At 49.2% G+C, this 21,537-nt stretch overlaps 1 protein-coding gene across 1 annotated transcript in view; it reads right to left on the bottom strand.

Annotated features, from left to right (window-relative positions):
- Positions 1-21,537, bottom strand: part of Lmcd1 (LIM and cysteine rich domains 1) — a 67,291-nt gene that overhangs the window by 4,292 nt on the left and 41,462 nt on the right. The window contains exons 3-4 of the mRNA XM_010618663.3: positions 20,875-21,130; positions 13,765-14,100 (exon numbers count right to left, since the gene is read on the bottom strand). Of these exons, the coding sequence (XP_010616965.1) occupies positions 13,765-14,100; positions 20,875-21,130 (592 nt within the window). The remainder of the gene's footprint in view (positions 1-13,764; positions 14,101-20,874; positions 21,131-21,537) is intronic.

The following is a 21,537-nucleotide window of genomic DNA, read 5'->3' as shown; positions in this document are numbered from 1 at the left end:
AAAAAAAAAAAAAAAAAAAAAAAGTACAGAGAGCACTCAAATGTACCAGTTTTCTCTGTTCTTAACATATGACATTAATGTGGTATTTCATGTTTAGTTAACCAATATGGATATGTTATGGTTAAGTAATGTCCAAGATGTGTGCAGACATTCTTAGACTTTACCTACTGTCCTTGTCCTAGTCATGCAACTCACCCAGCATTCCACATCCCACACAGTCACCTGTCTCCTTAGCTCCTCTTAGAGGGGACAGTTCCTCTGACTTTTGTCTCTTTGGCACCCCTGACATCAGGTCCTTTGTACAATCTCCCAACTGGAATCTGCCTGGTGCTGTGTTTACACCAGGAAGAGGTGCCCAGAAGCAAGCTGCTTTCTAAGCACGGGCTGTTAGGTACTTGCTATCCTCACAATTCATCACCATTGACACTGACCATGACAACATCCCCACGGCCAGCAGCTGAGGCAGTGCTTGTCAGGTCTCTCCACTATAAAGTAGCTCATCCCCCTTTTCCATGCTGTCCTCTTTGGGAGAAAGCCATTCACAAAAGGAGCACCCCCCCACTCCAGGGCAAAGCATCACATGAATTATTCAGGGTCCATTCACAGTTTTGACCTCACAGATGCCCCAGGTCTTTAGGAACCACTGATTGACCTATTTACTCTGGACTCCGCCCGTTGGCTGGCATTATCTCTGGCTGTCTGTGTGAAATGGGTATATTCCCCGAGGGCTTCTCTGTTGCCTCTAGATCTCTCTCTATTGGGATTTTGCTGCCTTTTTATAGCAGGAATGTTTGCGCTGCTGGGTCAGGAACCATGAACTGCTACTTAGCCTGAGTTCTGGTGATGACTTTGTGGGGAGGAAAAGCGAGTCAGGACAATGGAAATAGAGGTTTCTCCCTTCCCATTCCCTAGGAGCAGAGAGAAACACAGAGTTCTCATTCATTCTGTCTCGTCGTATGACTCTCCTGAATCTGTCTACTAAAGGACAGAAACTTGACAGTGCTACTTCAGGAAATCTTTTGAGCCACTTGAGTCCCTCTCTGCTCCCCAAAGCCCCAGTGAGGAGGAGACTACTGTGCCTCTGGTGTACTTATGTGCAGCACTGAGCTCAGGACCACACATTCAGTACTAACAACGCTCCTCACACACATCCAAGTGACTTCTCCTTAGAGTTATTTCTATATTACAGAAACCGCTCTTGCCCCTCCTAGAGATGGTGAAACAGGTTCAGAGAGCTCCAAAATTTGCTCAACAACACAAAGCAGACAGGAGGCAAAGCCAGGACTTGAGCCTGACCCAAAGCCAAATCTTTTATACAATCTGGCTTTCAGGTCTGGGACCTCCAGTGGAGTAAAGTGTCTCCTCCTCCAAAGAATCCAATTTTTCTCATTAGTAGACCTGAAGGATTTTTTTTAAAATTTTGCTTCATTGCCATATTTTAAATTTTACAAATAGTTTTACAAATAAAAATGGAAACTGTTCTATCCTCTCCCCACCTTCTCTGGTGGCACTGGGATTTGAACCCAGGCCCACTGAATTGCATCATCAGCCCCTTTTTAAAACTGTTTTTACTTGAGACAGGGACTTACTAAATCACTTGGTTGGCAAGGCTAGGATCAAGCTTGTATCTGATCCTCCTCCCTCAGCCTCCTGAGTGCTAAGATAACAGATGTGAAGCACCATGCATGTTTTGTTTTCTTTTACACAAAGTGCCTATAGGAGATCATCCATTTTGGCTCCTGGCTCACAATGCCTAAAATATTTACCAACCTGAGCCTCTCCAGAAACATTTGCTTACCTTGGCCAAGAGATAGTAAGTTTGGCTTACTAAGCACCAAAGTGGAAAGCGATTGTCCTGCCATGTAAAGACAGGGAGGTGGACATCTGGAGGGTCCCCCCGAGGCCTGTGTGTCAGAGGCTTGGCCCCCAGTGCATGTGCTATTGGGAGGTGTGGAACCTGCAAGAGATGCGCCCTAGTGAAAGGCAGGGCCCTGGGGGGCTTTGGTTCCTGCTCTGGTTCCTGGCTGCTGCAGAGTGACTCTGCTCCAGAACGGCTTCGGCCAGTGTCCTGGGCTACCGTGGGCCCGGAGTGATGAAGACAAGCGACCACAGACTGCAGCCCTGAAAACTGTGAGCCAAGTGAGCCCTCTCTCTGTCAGCTCGTTATCGCAGGTATTTGTCACAGTAACCATGAGCTAACACAGAGTGAAACAGTATTCTTAACTTACAAACTTTAATAGAGTAATATACTCTTATATACCAAAGAGGAAAAAATTTAAATGGTGAAAATTAGGGGAAAAAACCCACTAAAGACAAAGAATACCGAGGTGCTGGTCACAGTCCCTGAGCACCACAGCTGTTCAGTGGGTGTCTGGACACGTGCGAGTCTGGTGAGTGGGGAGAGGCTCCCTGCATTCTGCCAGGACCCCTGAGAACAGGCTAGATTTGGGGCTTTGGCGCTACCTCTGAGGATGGATAGCACCGTGCCTCACCAAGTGTGATTCTCCTTCCTCTCTGTATGCCTGGAACCCATAAGAAGGTTAAAGCAACGGCAGGCGATGGCTCAGCTCCCATTCCCCATCCGTCAGCAGAGTGGGGGACTATGAACTACTTGGCAAAGGCTGCTTGAGTACAGGTGAGCTTTCTGGCTGGCTGGCTCTGGGGCTTGCGGAGTGCACTTTCCTCCCACATTGCAACCACTCACTGTTGCTCCAAGGAGCTACACCCTGCCAGGCTGCATCTGAATAGATCAGCACAGCCCATTCTACGCTGCCAGACACTGCCTGATCTGGAAGTGAGGAAACAGAGGGGCATAAATGTGCCTTGACACATCTGGGAAACGGGGGCAGTGACCCAGCAACAGACAGAGGGGAGCAGGGGAGATGGGGTCAGAAACGCTGCTTTGGCAATTGCAGGAGTGTGAATCCATGTTGGGAGCTGGACCTTCACTCGGGAAGCAGTAGGGAGCCATTGTGGATTCTTGAGGCGAAGAGTATGATGTTCTGATCGGAGCTGCAAGGAGTTAACTGGTGGCAGGCAGCATGGAGGGAGAGTGGTTTGCCTCATGGAGCTTGGTCTCAACCTTCTTCTTGGCCCTGTGTCCCATAGCCAGTTCATTTTCATGAATGTGTCAGGTAGGAAGCCCTGTAGACTGGTCTCAGCCACCATTGATCTCCCCCAGCCTCTGAGCTATTTCCTGTGCCCATTTCCTTGTCATCCAAATGGATGAAGGGCCTGAGGTTATGCTGGGTTTGCCAGGCCAGTGACCCCTCAGCCGCTAGGCACAAACCGCCCACACAGAGTTGGCATGCCAGCCTGACTTAATTCACCTCTTACCACAAGTCTGGTACCCAGGGCACAGTTTCTACATCTCCATGGGCGATGGAGAAGGGGCCACTGCTGTGTGACCTCGGTAACCCACCTAACCTCTGTACGCCCCAGCTTTTTCACTTGTCAAATAGGGACTCCAATAACAGCAACAGCACCCCAGGCTGTGTACAGGTTAAAGGAGATGATGGAATTACTGGAAATTTGAAGGGCCTGATAATGAAATCACCTGTTATCCTCACCACAGTCATCCTTATAGTCTATCAACTTAAGGCTCAGGGAGGTTAAACCACTGTGCCAAGATGACAAAGACATGCTGCTGGTAGTCCTGAGCCCTGGATTTCTTTTCTGACAGCTCACATGGACTGGCAGAGCTCAGCCTTCCCTTTCTTGAGCTCCATTCCCACAGCGGGTTCCCTCTGTGCCAGGCCAGAGGCTGTCACACAAGTCTGCTCACCACCTGCACTGCCCAGACCCAGAACAATCAGCCTTGGGCTTGGAGCATCTGCCTTTGTCCTCTCTAACTGTCACCCTCTAAAACAGGCACTCAGGCTGAAGCCCACCTCATACCCCCGCAGGGCTCCTCACACACACCCTGACTCCTCCTCCCCACAGTGTGGGGCACCAGTGTTTACATGTTCTGAGAGGCTACTGGGGAGGTCAGGAGGCCAAACTCTGAAAACTGCCCCCATAGACTGCTAAAAATAAAGAAATTTACCTTATGCATAAGCTCAGCAAAAATGATACCATCTGTCTGGCTCAGTTACCACAATGCCCCCTTTGATTCCTGAAATGTTTACATTTCCAACCGGTTTTGAGAAAGCTCAGTGTGGCTACTCTCACACTCCTTCCCCTACTAAGGAGGCAGCCAGACGGGCACAGAAAGGTCATTCATCCTTACTGCAGCTGTTGACTCTCGTTCACACCCAAGTCTCTCAAATCTGAATTCTCCTAAGAGCAGCTCCCGTATCTGTCCTATACCTGCATCCACAGGTTCTTGCTCCCTGGGGAGAGGAGGCGCAGACCACCTCTCAGAAGGAGAGGAAATGGGAAGTTCCTCCCTATACCATTCCCATAATTATGGGCCAGTCCCATAATTTATATTAAAAGGCCTGAAGGAAAATATTATGAGCTTTCTGTGCCAGGACAGACCATGTTCAACCACCTCCAGAGCTAAGTCCCAGCAAGACTGTGGGTTCCCTTACTTGTGACATTTTCATTCATATTGGCAAATCCTTGAGCACCCTTCCCACCAACCCGGAGTTCGTTTGTTTCTCTTGAGTATGGTCCCAGCTTGCTGACTTGATTCCACAGGACAGGGCACGGCTGAAGTGATGCTAGGTCTCTAGGTGGTCAGAAAGGCACCAAGATGCTTCTTGAATTACATAGGGTTAGGGCCTGCTCAACCCATCACAGACTGAATAAGTAAGTTGGGAATGCCTTGGATACAGCTCACCTGTGGAGGCCCTAACTCAGCACTACAGTACCCTGTGAGCCACCGAGAGTGGTATCCAGTGTCATGGCTGAGTAGGAGCTGCTGCCCAGCTCACGAAAGAGAACTACGCCCATGGCTGGCCCAGGAAGAGACAGACCCACATTTGAAGCTCACTTTCTACTGGAACACATAGCATTTTTGACCACTGTAGAATTGAGAAATCTTAAGAGGTACCGTATGTCAGAAACCATCTGTGTACCGTTCCCTTGGGCTCTCTCGGTCCCCATTCCTCGGGAACCCCAAGAAGACAGGGAGGAAGTCCTAGCATCCCGATGCTTCATGCCAGGACAATCAAGTGGAGCAGCCACATGGAGATGGAGGGAGAGTCCAGGAGACCCCACGGGCCTGCTCTGCCCCATGTCCATCTTCCCAGCATCCAGGACAGCCTTACAAGTGGCAGGCATCACACCATCCCAGCTCCTACCAGGGAGCTACTCCAGGTGATGTTGAGTGGACAGACTAGGTTTTCCCTGAGCCCTGCCCAGACTGCCGATTCTCGAGCAAAACAGATGTTCTTGATTAAAGCCACTGAGTAGCACAAGGGAGCAAAGACGTTGCACGTGGACACACAGAATTATTAAGGCTTCTGTATTGAAGTAACCAAGACACAGAGTGCTTCAGGCAACAACAGGCTTGGGAGGGTGGCCAAGAGCTGGGGCTCACGAACTGTCTCTGGGGACTGAGCCGCGCTGGCCTTCAGAAAGGGATCTACAGAAACAGAGAGCCCTCTACACCAGCAGTAATCTCTCTCTCAGGCTTGCCAGAAATTCCATCTCAATCATGTTGTTTTCTCCTGGAAGACTCTTATCCAAAGTCCTACCAGTCTAAACCCAGAGTGCCTTGTGAAAAGCTCACTATTACAATATAGTAAATATTAACACAAGGGCCTTGAATTCAGGCACTGGGTTCTCTCCAACACAAATATGCAACAATTTATTGATAAACAGCATCTCTCCATTTCCTCTTATGGTGATTATTCACTATCTTTGCTTTGCAGCTTCACGTGTTCAGAAGGTTTTTTTCCCCCTCTCTTTTTCTTTCCTGGCCAAGTATCATTTCTGTGTCCTTAGCTCTTAGTAAGCTCTGCTCTCCACATGGGGATCTTCCCGAGGCCCTGCTGGTGCAGAAGAAACAGAATGGGTGTGCCACAATCATCGGGGCCAGGGCCTTTGGAATGTGGCTAGTACCACAGCTCCAGCCTTGTGTCACTGGAATACAAATACCTGATAAAATCAACTCAAGTGTGGAAAGATTTATTTTGGCTCATGGTTTTGGAGATGTCAGTCTATGGTCATTTTCCTTCACTGACTCTAGGTCTGTGGTGAGGCAGAAGCAGCACGCTGGGTGAGCACAGGGAAGGAAAGCTGCTTACCTCACGGTGGCCAGAAGGCAAAGATGGAGGGAATGGGTCAGAGAAGAAGTGGCTGGGGACCAGTTACAGCCCCCAAGGTCATGCCCGCATGATCTGCTCCTTCCTGCTAGGCCCCACATTCTCAGTTCACTTTACCTCCCAATGTTAACAGATGGTGATCTCATGAACAAAGGGAACCACCGATGAAGTTAGAGCTTCCACACCCACGTCTGAACACATGAACTTTTAGGGGGACATCTTAGGTCATCACTCATCACTGTTGAGGCCCTCAGGGAAATCACCCAAGGGAAGCCTCGTTTTTCTCATCTGTAGCACATGGTGGGCTCTCGCTCATAGGAAACGCCTCAAATGTGGTACCTGGTGGTCACTGGCATTCACTAACCCCATCACCTATGTTGCCTCTCAGGTCTGGTCATCAGCTGTGGGGCCCTCTGCCAAGCAGGATAACACGCCAGGCATTTCTCGCTGAGTCTCCTCCACTTAGGAAGCAGGGAAGACTTCATAAACGCCGCACTTGTAAAGACAACATCACTCTAGGTTTATGCTGAGACCCGGCTTTGATAAGCAGAGGCTTTAGGGATGGTTTCTCATGAAACAACTCTGTTTGGTCCACAGCTGAGCAAGGAAAAGTCTACAGTGGGGTCTTCTGCCGCAGTGGCCTCTCACAATGTTTAGAATTTTAAGGGTGCTCTGCAGGAAGGAGCTTCTGTCATCGGGAGTCTGTGTGGGGTTCAGGATGACACAGGGCTGGGCTCTAATTCTAGCTTTACCCAGCCAGATGACCAATTTTGTTTTTTGAAATTTTTGCTTCTGTGACCCACAGTAGGAAATACACCTTATATCCTAATCACAAACAAACACACCACACACACACACACACACACACACACACACACACACACACGAACCCCTCTGCAACAAACACTTCCCATGCTACCTCTGGAACACTCTTTTCTTGTACTTTTCTACAAAGAAATCTGGTTATAATACATTAAAGTGGAGTAGTATCCACTGATGTGCTGTAACCTAAAATTTAAAAAGCTAGTTTAACTTTCCTAAGATTATCTCAATTTCCTTGTCTGTAAAAAGGGAGATAACATACTTTGTAAGATAATTCTTAGGGTTAAATAAAATGGCAAGCAAAGTTTCAAGCACAATGCCTGACACAACCTCGGTAGCAATGAGTGCAGGTGACATCCTCACCAGCCACCCCCCCCACCGATGTCACCAGTACTATGCTCATCACCGGTACCATCTCCACATCTGTCTTAGGCACTGGGACAAATAACTTGATGCTCACAGCTTACAGGTGAAGAGGCAGTCCACAGTCAGCTGGATCCCAGGAAGAAGCAGCAATGGCAGAGGGGTATAGTGGATGAAAAGCTGCTTACAACATGGCGGCCAGGAAGCAAAATGAAAGCGCACAGGGAAGAAGAGCCAGGGAGGGAGATGCTCCCTTGAGATCACAGCCCGGTGAGTAGGCCCTACCTCCTAACATCATGCTTAGCTGTAGCACGCCCAGACCCAATCACTTTCTAAATCACTGCAACTGAGCTTTGAGAGCTTCGGGGTTCATTCCTGATCTAAACCATAAAAACAACATTCCCATTAGTGCTTAAACTACGATGACATAAAATCAGAAAAACCAGTCATCAATAAAAAGCTACAATTTTTCTTTATGATTCTTCTAGCTTCAGAATCAGCAAAGTGCAACCATCCTTGGGCCAAATCTAGCCCACCACCTGTTTTTGCAAATAAAAATTTATTGGAATGGGGCCAGAGTCACCTTCTAGATAGAACCTGTAGCAGCTTTAATGCTGTAAGGGTGAGCAAGCTGAGCAAAGCAACAGAGACCACAGGGCCTGCAAAGCCTTAAATACTCCCGGTCATTCCTCTGCAAAAATGTCCCGAACTCTGTTTTTGTCGATGGACTAGCATGCAGCCCATCTGAAAGAAGAAAAAGTGCTTATGAAGGTCGTATGGCAACATGGGGAAGTATTTATCAGACAAGTAGTGGAATAAGGGGAATTTTCTTTGGGAAAAAGACCTTTGGATGTCAAAAAATAGCTCCACTGGAAAGGGGGAGGTGGATGCTGAGAGGCCTGGTAACCATGATGATTCTACAGGCTGCTGCCAGGCCCCTGCCCACAGGCTCTTGAGATAGAGGGCTATCGAGGGAGGTGAGAAGAGCAGGGACTCTGCTGGTTAAGGGTCTGTCTGCAGGTTTCTTTCTGTCCCTCTCACCTTCCTGTCCTTCCGTTAAAAAAGTGGCTCACAAAAGGGATGGCGTGACTTCAAATTCACAAGCAGTACCAGCACAGAAGCTGGCCCGTCTGTCTGCATGGCCCACAGGCCAGACATCCGCTTGGACCAAGACTTGGAAGTCCCTTGCCCACAAGTATGTCCCTCTTGGGGCTGGAGTGGGGCTGAGCTGCCAGCAGCCGTAACTTTCCATCTGAGAGGCAGGCCTGTGGTGGAAGGGTGGGGATCGCAGCTTCCTGTGTTCCCCCCACTTTGCATTTCTGTGGGGAGGTAGGAAACAGGAGCCAGGTCCCCCAAGAACACATCCTCATGATGGCAAGGACCACCACCCTTTCTCGCCATGCCTCCTGGGCCAGTTACTCTTCAGGGCAATCACTTGGCTCAAAAAGGGTGGTGTCAGAAGGAGTAAGGCAGGGGGAGGCTCTTGGAAGGAATGGTGAGCTGAAAAGAGCGGAGGGTGCATAAAATGTGATATTTTGGCTTTCTCTTCTTTCTTCAGTTACAAGTTTAGAAAGGGCAGGAATTCCTGGGCAAAATACCATGCCCAGGAAATCTGTATATTTAATTTCCAAGAAAACATCCCGTCTTCCCTCTGAATATAGGAAATGGCCTGGTGGAACTGCTAATAATCAGAACACAAAGAATGCTGTCCACATAGCACAGCAGCCACAGACTCTATCCAGGTAGGAGAGGTGGCTGCAGAGGGCTTGGGTAGGCAGGGGCCCTTGACCGCCCTCTGAAATGGTCCATGTTTTGGAACCAGTGGCTCCAAGGCCATGGAGTCCTTTGATGCTCCCAAGACCTGTGAGAGGTCACTGAGTCTAGAACTAGGGCAGGGTAGGCAAGGCCATGTCACATTCCCCAGTGGGCTGGGCTGTGAGGGACCTGAAATACTGCCATTCACCGCAGCAAACATCAACACACACATACACACCCTGGCATGACGGCATCCGCTGTCTGGCCTCATCCCAGGACTGCTTACCCTCACTGTGTGGGGAAGGCAGAGAGCTGAGACAGGGTCCAAGCCCACCACTCGGCAGCAGCTGGTCACTTGGCTATACCCTGAGTTCCTTATCAGCTGTCACTAGTACAGCAGCCTCTTTCATGGTTGTCACAAAGATTTCAAGAGCCAGAACATTTTCTTCTTGTCTCCTCTGCACACAGAATACAGTGGGACAAGTGGGTAGAGGGAGCTAAATATTCTTGGGTTTTAACTAGCCTCATGGATTTAAAAAGGCATACTTCTGCGGGGACTCTGTGGGTGAGGTAGCACCTGGGATGGTGTTTGTGCCCTGGCATTTGGCTCACTTATGGGTGTGCTGGCCACAGGAACTTCCTGTAGTGGCCCTGTCCTAAAGCAGGGCATCTTCAGAGGATGGCTCTGAGCTAGGTACAGTGGCCACTGTTCTTGGGGTCCTTGTTCTAGTAGACAGGTGTGGTCTGCCTAAGCTCAGTTGCCTGTCCTGTCTGCAGAGTTGGGGGTTGGAAGCTGACTGTGGTGCAGAATTCAGATCTGCCTACTGTGTTCAGACCCCCAGCACTGGACAGCCAGGCCATTCAGCCTGGGTGGCCTGCCATGATCTGGGTCCTCTCTAAACACAGCGCCTCAGTGGAAACTCCACATGGGCATTTTAGAAAAGGCTTTGGCAGTGATGCTCCTCTGGCTGAGATAATAGTACTGTCCACAGGGACACTCTGGTGGAGTTTACGGAGAACTAAGTAGCCTGCTGGGCTCTGAGCTCCTCTCAAGGTTCCAGAGGGAGAACACTACCCTCAGAGGCTGACCAGCCTTAAAAGCATGAGGATTAACTAGCGGGAGCATGCGGAACACAAGCGATGGTCTCACAGCTGCATACAGAACATGAGTGAGTCATGGGCTGCCAATGGCTAAGATTGAGGGTCTGCAAAGGCAGGACTGGTGGAGTGGGGATATGGTAGTGTGTGTGATGCTGAGCTTGTGTCTTTACAACTCTCCATGGACAAGGCAAGGGATTGGGTGTCCTGTGTAACATTCCCAAATGGAGCTCCTCTGAGGTGAGGAGAGCGCAAGAGAGAGTGCCAAGAGGTCAAATAAATCCAGAAAATGCCCGTGTTACCCTCCGGACTCTTCCTCTACTAAACAAAATCTTTGCTGAGCTTACAAATAAGCTCAATTCTAACACTTCTTAGCAGGGGACCTCACAGTGTGGCCATGGCCAGCACCCACGTCACCTGGGAATTTCAGCAGTACAGAGTCTCAGGCCCTACCCTCTCCTTCAAGGGAATAGTGGGGTGGTAGCCAGCCTTCAGGTGATTTTAGGTGGCACCACACTAGCCTAGCAAAGGCTCTGAGAGGTCCTACTGTGGACAAAGCCATGTCTTTCAGATCTAGACGGCCACAGGCCCTGCTGTGCTACCAGGTCAGTTAGGTCTCCTAAGAATAAGCTTTGGGGAATGAGGAAGAATGTGGGCTTGGAGCCTGGCAGACACAGTTGAATCCCAGCTCTGAGACCTAGCATCCTGGGCAGGCTCAAGCTCATCATATCTTTAGGTGGTTGTGAGCATTGCATCTGTGTTGATACAACAGTGTATCAGTCCCAAGAAACACTCAGCAGGTGGTGGTGCTCACCACAGTCACACTGACCATTACGATGGCAGTCATTCTCCTGGTGTTACCAATACAGCTCAGGCACAGTTCTCCTATCTTCTATATGCCCTTTTTCTGCACCCCCCTCAACACCCTGCCAACACAAATCTCTTTAGTCTGGAGATATCAGGCAGAATCCAACAATTTCTTCTACATACCTGTCTTCTCAAATTGAATACCCCGACCATTTCCTGCAAAGTTTACTGCCCTTCAATCAGGCTTTCTGCCTGCTGCCTGGCTCTGTTAACTGCTCAGTGCTGCCTTTTTATGCACAAACTTGGGACAGCTAGGACACACGGCCTCATTGTGAGGCTGCCCATGGAGTAAGGCAGAGAGCGCGCACTCCTACCCCTGACAGTGGGCTGTGTGAGGATGCACTCACCTGCTTCTAGGAAATAAACAGGGGTTCAGTAAGAGGCCCCAGTCATTATAAGCAAGGTGTTGTAACACACACAGGCCTGGGAACAGAGGGATTCTGCAAAAGTTACCTACTGTCTATGAATCCCAGATCCCTACCTGTAAGTGGGTTTGGTAAAATTCACCTTACCAGGCAACAGTGCAAATACCCTGACAGTGTAAGCATAGTGTTTGGCATACAGCAAGGGCTTTAACCAATGTGGAAATGGAATCTGCCCATCCTCTTAGGCAAAATGGCCACCCACACTGCCCCCAACTGTCAGGGTCCAGTTTAGTTCAAGCATTTACTGATTCTTTCACAGATCACATATCTACTGAGTGTCTACTACCTCTCTCAGTGGCATCTGCTGCAGACAGAGCCGAATGAGTCCTCAGCATCCACATAACAGACATAATTTCACTAACTACATAATTACTTACTGAGTTTAAATTATGACTATGGCAAGGAAGGAGAAATCTATACTCCAGAACCAGCCCAACACAGCACAACCAGGACTTTCCTTCAGATTCCCTGCCCATTTACTGGTTGGGGATTCTGCCAGAGTATGGAATATTGCTTTATCAAATACCTCTGAGGTGTGACAAGCACTTCCTAAAGTTAACTGTAAGCAAGGACCAGGATCTCAGGGCACCTTTGGCCCAGTTCTCAGATCAACATCTTTCTTGCAAATGGCAGTTTGAAAAGTCATAATTCTCTCAAGAGATTTCCTTCCTATTTGGAATTCTCTAGAATTCCAATTCTAATTCTCCAGAACTTCTTTAAAGAAAGACAGCTATCTGAGGTCAGATGGAGAGGGCAGGATTGGGGTGGGGCAGAGGAAACCAGTTTATGAAAATATGGTAATGATCCAATTTTCTTTTAAGTCCTTAGGATATGGACTTATCCTGAGAAATAGGTCTTTTACACATCACCACCAAATGAGCAGTCAATGTTTTTTGTGTTTTATCTTAGAATCTGTAGCTAGAGGCGGGTGTATTGGTGCATGCCTATAATCCTAGCACTTGGGAGGCTGAGGCAGGAGGATCACCGTGAGTTTGAGGCCAGCCTGGGCTCCATAGTGAATTCAAGCCCAGCCTTGACTACACAGTGAGACCCCATCTCCAGAAAAAAACAAAGCAAAATGAAAAACTAGAACTTCCAGCTAGAGCTGGGTGAGGCCCTAGCTCCTGGGTGGCAGGCAGTCCCAGGCTAACAATGAGCTATAGCTGAGGTGGTGGTATCATGGGGACACTGTGCTCCTTTGAGGATCAATCCATTGTTGTCCACAGCTGACGTGCTACTAGGGGGTGGGGTGCTGCTCTGGTGGGTCCCTGGAGACAGACATGCCTCTGGGCAGCAGCTCTCCCTGGTGCTCTGAATGTGCTCTCTAGCTGCCACGGCATGGGCACCTCTCACCCCCAGGCCCCTCCACGTGATGCTTCTGCCCCGGAGACAGATGACTACTGACTGAAGGTTCTGAAACTGGGAGCCAAATAAACCTCCTCCTCCTTTAAGTTGTGGGTGCCGGCTATTTTGTCCCAGGAACAGGAAAGCTGACTGATGCATCCCCACCAGCACACCCACCACACTGTTACTAGGGGAACTCTCCAGAGCCAAAGCATACCAGGCTCATGTGACACCTCTGAGGGTAGGCCTGCCGTGACCCTCAGGATCAAGTCCTGAGTCCATGGCTCTCTCCCACACAGGGGCAGTGTTCTCTGCTTGCTTTACTTCCCAGGGCTTGGCCAGTAATGCAAACTAGCCAGCATATGTATGATGAATAGACAGATAACCTGGCTTTCCAGGAAACTCCCCTGCTGGCCTGGAGTACCCCACACCACACTGTCACTCACACAGGGTGGTTTAACTCCTCTGACCACACCATGCGCTCATAAACTTGGATCTTCCTTTGCACGTGTATACCTCTCTGGTGGAGAGCACTTTGACCCCTCAAAGCCTGAGGCACAGATGCCCCCTCGTTATTCCTCATGCTCCAGTTGGCCCCTTCTTGAATCCTGCAATGGCCCCCCAAATATTGTTAGATGCCCTTTCTCTGAGCAGTCACAGCATGCTGATCTATGCCCTCCCCCGGACAATGAGACTTTTAAGGGCAGTGACCTTCCTTTCCCAGCACAGTACCTGGCACAGAGTATGAACAAATACCTGCAGGGTGCATGAACGCATGCGTCAGTGCACAATCACAGCGCTGTGTGACAGGGCCCCGAAAGGACACGTGGCCCTGGACCCAGGCCATTTCAGCCATGCCAGAGGCAGGGGACACTCACGTATTCCACTTCTTTGGCTGGGTCGCCAAGGCTGCCATTGGTGGTGGGTGCAGTGGTCTCCGTACCTTCTGGCTTGTCCTGGTTCTTTCCTTCCTCTTTGGGCAAGCCACCCTGCCCCGGGAGGGCCACTTCGCCCACCCCCAGGGCCTCGCTCTTATACTGCTTGACAAATTCTTCCATCACCTTCAGCTCATTCTCCAAAAGTCCCCGGCAGCGAGAGGGGTCCTGGTCATAGATGGGGAGCTGATGCATGAGCTGGCGTCGGCGGTAGTAGGCCCCCTCGGTGCCCGTCACTGGCTGCCTCTCCTTGGGAATGAGCTCCATGTACTGCAGGCCCTGGTGGGGAGGGGGACAGGGTCACATGGGTGGGCTCTGAAGCTTCCGGTGTTACTAGCAATTGCAACTACTATCATCCTTTTTGAAATTTCATATAGCTTTGTTTCCCAATTACAAAAGCAATACCTGTCCATTCTCACAAATAAGAAAACGCAGGTGAAAAAAGAGAAGGTAAAGGAAGATAGGCTCTTTCTGGCTGTGTGGAAGATCAGTTGGTGGCAGTGACAGCGCTGTGGACGAGTGTCTGCCTCAGAGTTGGTCATGCTGTGCACACAGGCTACACAGCCCCCTCTACTGTAAGTGTGCTGCATTTGGACTAAAAAAGCAGTTAAAGAACACTGTCTCACTGGCCACAGCAATGGCTTGATGTCGACTTGTGTTTAATCATCCAGAGTTTTTCCCGTGCATTTATTAAAACTCATTTGAGGGCCGGGGATTCAGCTCGGTGGTGCCACCGCCTGCCTCGCAAGTGCAAGGTCCCTAGTTTGATCCCCAGTACCAAAACAAAAACCTTATTTGAATGCTGTTTTCTGTGAGTGTGGGTGTATGTAGGTGCGTGTGCGTATGTGATTTAAAATGAGTCTTCTATCAGCAGGTCCCGTTCTCTGATGGTTGTCATAGCCTGTGTTCATGCTACACGAAACAGAACTTTCCTTTGGCAGCGCTGGGTGTGGAACCCAGGGCCTCACACATGCTAGGCAATTGCTTTGCCTCCCCAGGCCCAGAGTAATTACCTGTATCTCTTCTTGCCAACAATCAGTAGCATTATTCTATTGCTTATTCCCCAAACACTCAATGTAGCTTTCATCTTTGGATGGCAATGGGGAGAGAAAGTTGATCCCTACTAGTTTATATTTCTATCAGAATGTGGAAAAAAAAGATCATTTTGCTTTGTGCTCTGACTTGAAAGTATGGTAATGATTATAATTTTGCCTCTATCACCAAAGAAATGTTGCTACTTTCTTTTATTTATTTATTTATTTATTTATTTATTTATTTATTTATTTATGTATTTTGGAGGGGATGGTTTGAGACAGGGTCTTGATGTGCAGTGCAGGCTGGCCTCACACTCACGATCCTCCTGCCTTCACCTTCCGTGCTGAGATTACAGGCACATACCACCAAACTTAGCTGAAAGTTGCTACTTCTGCACCTCTTCTCTGATACCATTCCTGGAAGGTAGCCAGCTGATAAAACCCTTGCCATGTAATGACCACAGTAATGCATGGTGACTAGCCTCCTACGCCCCATGCCCACCTGGGACTGTCTTCTCATTGGTTCTACCGATGACATGCTTCATTTCTACTCACTGCTCCCTGGAGAAAAGCTTTCTCTCATCTTTCCTGTTCTTATAAGCAGTGCTCTATGCTTTGGCAGAGCTCTATTCCTTATCTATTTCTGCTATACTCAGGCTCACCCCCTTTAATGGCTCCACCTACCCACACTGGGGAGCCAATGTTCCTTCTGCTTTAATAGCAAGAGTGATAGCTCTGGACTTCTTGGCCTGTTGTGAACTGAAATCCTGGCTCTAGGCTGTGTGACGAAAGTCACTTCCCATCTTCTTTGTGCACAGGTCAAATGAGGAGCTAAAACCTACAGTGGTTGTGGGATTCAGTACCATGCACCTCAACCATACACTTTACTGATTTTTCCCTCCTCTTTCTCCCCATCTGTGACTTTTCTACTGTTTTAAATCTGTGACTGCAGCTGGACACACTGCACACTTCAAATCAGTCTTTCTCCCACGACACAGCGTGTGACAGCCATGGTTACTGCAAATGCAGATTCTCAAGCACCAGCCTTCAGTCAAGATCTCAAACAACAGGTAAGGTGTGGGGTCCAGGAAACTGCATTATGAGCAACAGGCTGAGTTACTGAGGCAGAAAGTGGGCTTCTGGACCTCACCTAAACTACTGCTTTAATATGACAGTTTTGGGGGTTCCATCCAGCATCAGGCTGACCCATTGCTTTTTAAGCCTTTGGGGACAGCACGTCACAGTGGAAGATAAACTGGCTGTGAGCCCAGGTGAAGACCTGAGGCGAGACGGGTGCAGGATCACTAGAGGCTTCGGGTGTCTTCAAAACCCAAAGATATTCCAGGAAATGTGGTGCTTTAGCAACACACCAGAGGGGCCTAAGTGAGTGTTTATTCTGCCTGAAGTCGTAGCCACAGATTCATGTTCTAAACACTAACAGCTCATTCTAGGTGTGTATTATAGATTTGCTGCTTTGCAACCTGGGTCTTGTTCCCTTAAAAGCAATACTTTTGCTTCATTTACCTCAAGGGCAATACTTCTAATTTTAAAAAGTCAACAGAGTTTTAAAATTGCTTTGCTTAGAAAAGTGTAGATCATTTTAACATAAGGTAGTTTGTGGCATTCACAGTGTCCCTTCATAGCTCCATGCTGGCCCTGGGCATCTGTGTAGATGGGAGCCTGGTCGGGATTTAGGGAAAAGGAGATTTCCTTTCTGGGACCCAGTGTTCCTGTTGCAGCTCAAAACCCCAGCTGAGCACTGGTGCTCTGACTTTCTATTGTCAAGGCTGTGTGTGCTGCAACTCCAGGATGGCCTGGGGCTCCGAGGGTCCATCAGTACTGCACAATGCCTCAGGGTGCCCCTCCAGGGCCGGGGATGTAGCTCAGTGATACTGGTGCCTGCCTCCCAAGGGCAAGGACCTGAGTTCGATCCCTGGTACAGAAGAAGAAAGAAGAGAGAAGAGAGAAAGGAGAAGGGAGAAGGAGAAGAAGGAGGATGCCCCTCCATGTGGCCCTCAGTGTCAACCAGCGGGAAGGGGAGGACAGGGACAGAGCCCTGGGTCCCAGCAGTTGCCTGTGGTTGCTGTGACTTCAGGTATCTCCCCAGGAGGCTGACCCAGGAGAGTCATGTTTCCCAAGGCTCTGGCAAAAGGCATCTTCTCAGACCAGTGGAAAAGACTGGTTTAGGTGTGAAGTTTGTCCTAAAGACCTTTCTGAGCTGTTTGGTGTTATGTGTGACATACACAGTGGGAAAGTTTCCAGTTTTCTTTGTATCGGGAGAGAAATTGAAAGTACAGAGAGCAAAGTGGCAGGCCTCGTAGTGTGTTCCCTGAGCTAGGCATGGGGTTCAGCATACCCAGGCCTAAGCCTCTCATCCTGATTCTCCTCCTCCTGTCAGCCAAGGAGTAGATAAACAGGCTTTGCCCCATAGGCCACCCCAGTCAGCAGTGACCACTGGGGAGGGCTCCAGAGACAATGCTCTGACTGACAGCAGCATTTGCCGCAGGGTGGGCAGAGGGGAGGTGTGGTGAGCACGGACCCTCACAGGCTCCTCCAAAGCCTCTCTGCTCCCCTGTAAAATGGGGCTGTGACATACTCAGCACAGGAAGTGGTGGGGTACTCTTGAGATGCATACAGAGAAGCCCACAAGATATCTGTGTCCTTTGTCTTCTCCCTCTTGCCTGCCCTCAAATCCTGGTTAGCTTTCAAGGTTTCTTCCTCTCCTGCAAGCCTTCTCTAAACATATCAGCCCACTACTAACATTTGCTCCTTTCTGTCTCCCCTCCTACCTGCTAGTTCTAGTGGCCAGGTGGGCTAGGGACTTGGAGGCAGGGAGGCCCAAGTTTAAGGCCTGGCTCTACCACTAACATCAGCTGTGTGGCATCAGGTTAGTTACAGCCCCTCTCTGAGCCCCACTTCCCCCTGTGCACATGAATGGGATAACTACATCTCTGCCAGTGTTGAGAAATTAACTGAGATGGCACATGGAAAGCTCTTAGTGGCTGGTATAAAGTACTTCATAAACAGGAGCAATCAGGGTTTTTGTTTTTATTTTTTACTAGCTTGAAAGGCTGAAGAATTTCCCTGGCCTTCATTTTGGTTGGGAAGTAGGAGAGACAGCAAAATTCTGTACAATTTCCAAAAGGTAATCCATCCTGATCACTTGATAATTTAAAAAATTGCTGGGAAAGTGAGTGGGAAGGGAGAGCCGGCCAATCCCAGAAACGTGGCTTGCTCAGGCAGACCAGCTGCAGGGCAGATGTGGGCGCTCTTGACAGTCATGAGGTTTTACGAGCCAGCAGTAATCACAGCCCTGTGATGCCTCCCCAGTTAGGCTGGTGCCCTAGTTTGGCCTTTTCACCAGCCCATTCTGGATCCCTACAGCCAGCTCCTTTATGAGCTGCTTGTCTAGTTTCCTCGGACATCATGGAGACCCACTTGATAGCTTACCCAGACTGGGTACTGGAAGCAGGGCCAAGTTCCAGACCACCTGGCATGTGCCCACTCTGCCAGGGCCTCTGTGGTCCAGGACCAGCCTGCCATGCCACACAAGGCCAGTGCAACTGCTCCGCTTCCTTAAGTGTAAGAAACTCCTACATCCTGGGTGGTGGAGCTCATGAATGCTGCAGTTTAAACTGTGCTTTATGCTTTTCAAGGAGTATAATTTAATTTTAAAAATCCTGAATCTCTCTTCACTTGATTTAGAAGTGACACCTTAGAAATGTGCCCGTCACACTCCTTGTGCCAAAGGACCATTGTGGGTCCTGTTTGCCACACTGTGCAGAATGATTTGTGGTGTCCCTGTGCATGAGACGCAGCTTATGCCTCTGGAGAGCCTACGCGTGCCTTGCTACAGCCAGAGTCTGTTCAGTGAGATGAGGCTTCCTGTCACACACAGCTGGCTGCCACGCTACTACAAGCTTTCCCCAACATCTGTTTGCAGTGTCTGTACTCTCCTAGTCCACACCAGTCAGAACGATTTTAGGGAACAGGTCCGACTGGACCACACTTGGAGTTGCCATGGAAGGAATTGGCAAGTGACACACAGAGAGGTAGCAGAATGGAAGTAAAATAACAGAAGTTTACTCCATCACTGGGGATCAATCAGGGCACCACCATTAGGTGTGATCGACCCCATAGATGGAGTAAACTTTTGTTATTTTACTTCCATTCTGCTGCCTGTGTGTCACTTGCCAATTCCTTCCATAAAAGAGTCTCTTGCACCTATATACTTCCCATGTGGCCTGCTGCTATGCATGGACCTTGAGTGTCCCCCAGAGGTCCCTCTGGTAAACGAGGCCCCTCGTTTCCCACAATGTCAGTCTTGGGAGGTGGTGGGACTTTTACAAGTGGGGCCTGGTGGGTGGCTCTGATCTCTGAAGATGTGCCCTAAACGGGACTGTAGGGTCCCGGTCTCTTCCCTCTCTCTCTCTGCTTCTGACCCTGAGGTGAGTGGTTTTGTTTTTCCTGATGTCCCTGTTGTGATGTTTTGCTCCACCACAGGCTCCAGAGTAATGGGGCCAAGTCCCAGACCCAAGCCTGTAGCACTAGGAGCTTTTTCTAATTTGATTTTCTCCAGTACTCTGTTACAGTGATGGGAAGCAGACGTACACACCTGCATTGTGCTTGGTGCTGGGATGACATGGTGTGACATGGGGTCTGCCCTTATGGCTTCACATGGCTCCAATGTGCAGAAGAGATAATAACTAACCATGAATATACACACAAAAATTACTAATTGCAATAAAGCCTTCAAAGAAATGGAAAAAATCTGGGCATGACAATGCATGCAAGTAATCCCAGCACTGAGGGATCCTGAGGCAGGAGGATGGCAAGTTCAAGTTCTGTCTGGGCAACTTAGTGAGACTTTGTATCAAAAATAAAAAGGCTGAGGATGTAGCTCAGTGGTAGAGCATTCCTGGGTTCAATCCTGATGCCTCCCCCTGACAAATAAAGATATAGAAAGAGAGACAACATGTAGGAGGATGTGTAGTATCTATTCTTAATGGGGTCATCAGGGAAGGCCAGCTTGACCCCTGACTGTCAGAGGACACAGCCACCAGAGAGCAGGGAAGGAACAGTGAAAATAGCAGGAAAAGCAAGTGCAGAGCCCCTGAGGAGGACAAGAGCCTGGTGTGTTCCAGAATGGAGAGGAAGTCAATGTGCCATACAGTCTTGAATGACATGGGAGTGATAGGAGCCGTGGAAGGAACCTGCCATGAGAGGACCATGTAGGACTCCACAAGATCCTCTCTCTTCCAAGAGAGACATGAAATGCTAGGTACACATCTCTAACACTGTGGAACCTTTTTGTTCTTGTTTTCAAATCTCATCACTTTGTAGAAATTACGCAGCTCCTGGCTACTCTAAGTGTGGTCTGGAGCCAGGCCTAAAAGTGTCACCTGGCATTCTGCAGGCATGCAGCAACCCAGGAGGGTCCTGACCCTACAGGATGTATTTGAGTGAGCTCCCAGATGACCTTTACACACAACAAGGTCTGAGGAGCCTTGGGCAGGTGCACTGCTTTATACAGGTGGCTGCAGCAGTCACCTGAGGAGTCATTTAAAGTGCATCGGTACTCTGGATTCTGCAATGTGGAGCTCTAGATTCAATGAGGAAACTAAGTTTGGTTCTCCCCTCTAGGACTCAGAGGTTTCCACTTCTAGGAAGAAGGGAGGACTGTTTCTTGCTCTCCAGAAGGCTGGCAGGGGGCATATCTCAGGCCACACTGAGGGGAAACAAAGAAAAACTCACAGACAGACATGAGCACACATGATGAAACATCCCCTGGTCAGTCAGCAGGACCAGGAGTCCGGGCCAACAGCGAATGCCCTGTACCAGAGCTGGACGACTATGGCCTGTAGAGTCTTCACTTCAGGAGCAGGCTTGAAGCAAAGGTCATCCCTACCTTTTGGCAACCCTCCCTCTTGCTACCTTGTCTTGGAAATTCAGGAACCCTTCACATAGCTAATATTTACAAAGATAGGAAAACACTCACTGGACTGGAAGAAGCACTTACCAGTTTCTGGGTGACTCCAGGGGGAGCCCACTCATAGGTGATAGTGTCAAAGGTGGGGTCTTTCCCAGTGGCAATGGGGTTGGTCATGATCATTCGATTCCTCTTGTAAATGCGGATGCCATCCCCTCCTTTCACCCTGGCAGTGAGGGTAGAGTACTTGGAGTCCATCAGCAGGCGGCCAATTTTCCGATCATCTTCTAGGTCCGAGGTTAGGCAGTGGTCTTCCTGGCTGCATTTGCATGATTTGCATATTTTCCTGGGGGGTGGGGAGGGGTAGGAACAAGTGAGATCAAGCCCCAGAAGTGAGACGCTGCCAGGGGAGCCTCTGCCCCTTTGAAAACAAGCTCACAGATCACCTTTGCTAACTTGGAAAGGCAGGCAGCAGACAAATGGTAACCTGACACAAAAGGGTTTTGGGGTCAGGAAACCTATCAGTCTATCTGTAAGGAATGCAAGATGTAAACGTTATTAGAGAAGCTTGCATTGCCAAGACAAAGGCTAATCTGTTCCTTACTGATGCTCTAGAGCTGGAGCTTCTGTGACCTGGTGCGTTTTGTAAATAAAGTTTCATTGGAGCCCAGTCGTGCTCACTCATTTTCACACTATCTATGGTTGCTTTGGGGCTAGAAGGACAGAGTTGATAGCCATCTGGCCCACAATCCT

The sequence above is a fragment of the Fukomys damarensis genome, unplaced genomic scaffold (assembly GCF_012274545.1).
Source record: "Fukomys damarensis isolate Sample0158 unplaced genomic scaffold, DMR_v1.0_HiC HiC_scaffold_24, whole genome shotgun sequence".
In the NCBI taxonomy this organism is placed as follows: domain Eukaryota; kingdom Metazoa; phylum Chordata; class Mammalia; order Rodentia; family Bathyergidae; genus Fukomys; species Fukomys damarensis.
The sequence above is the reverse complement of the archived record's forward strand: the minus strand, read 5'-3'. Positions and strand labels throughout refer to the sequence as shown.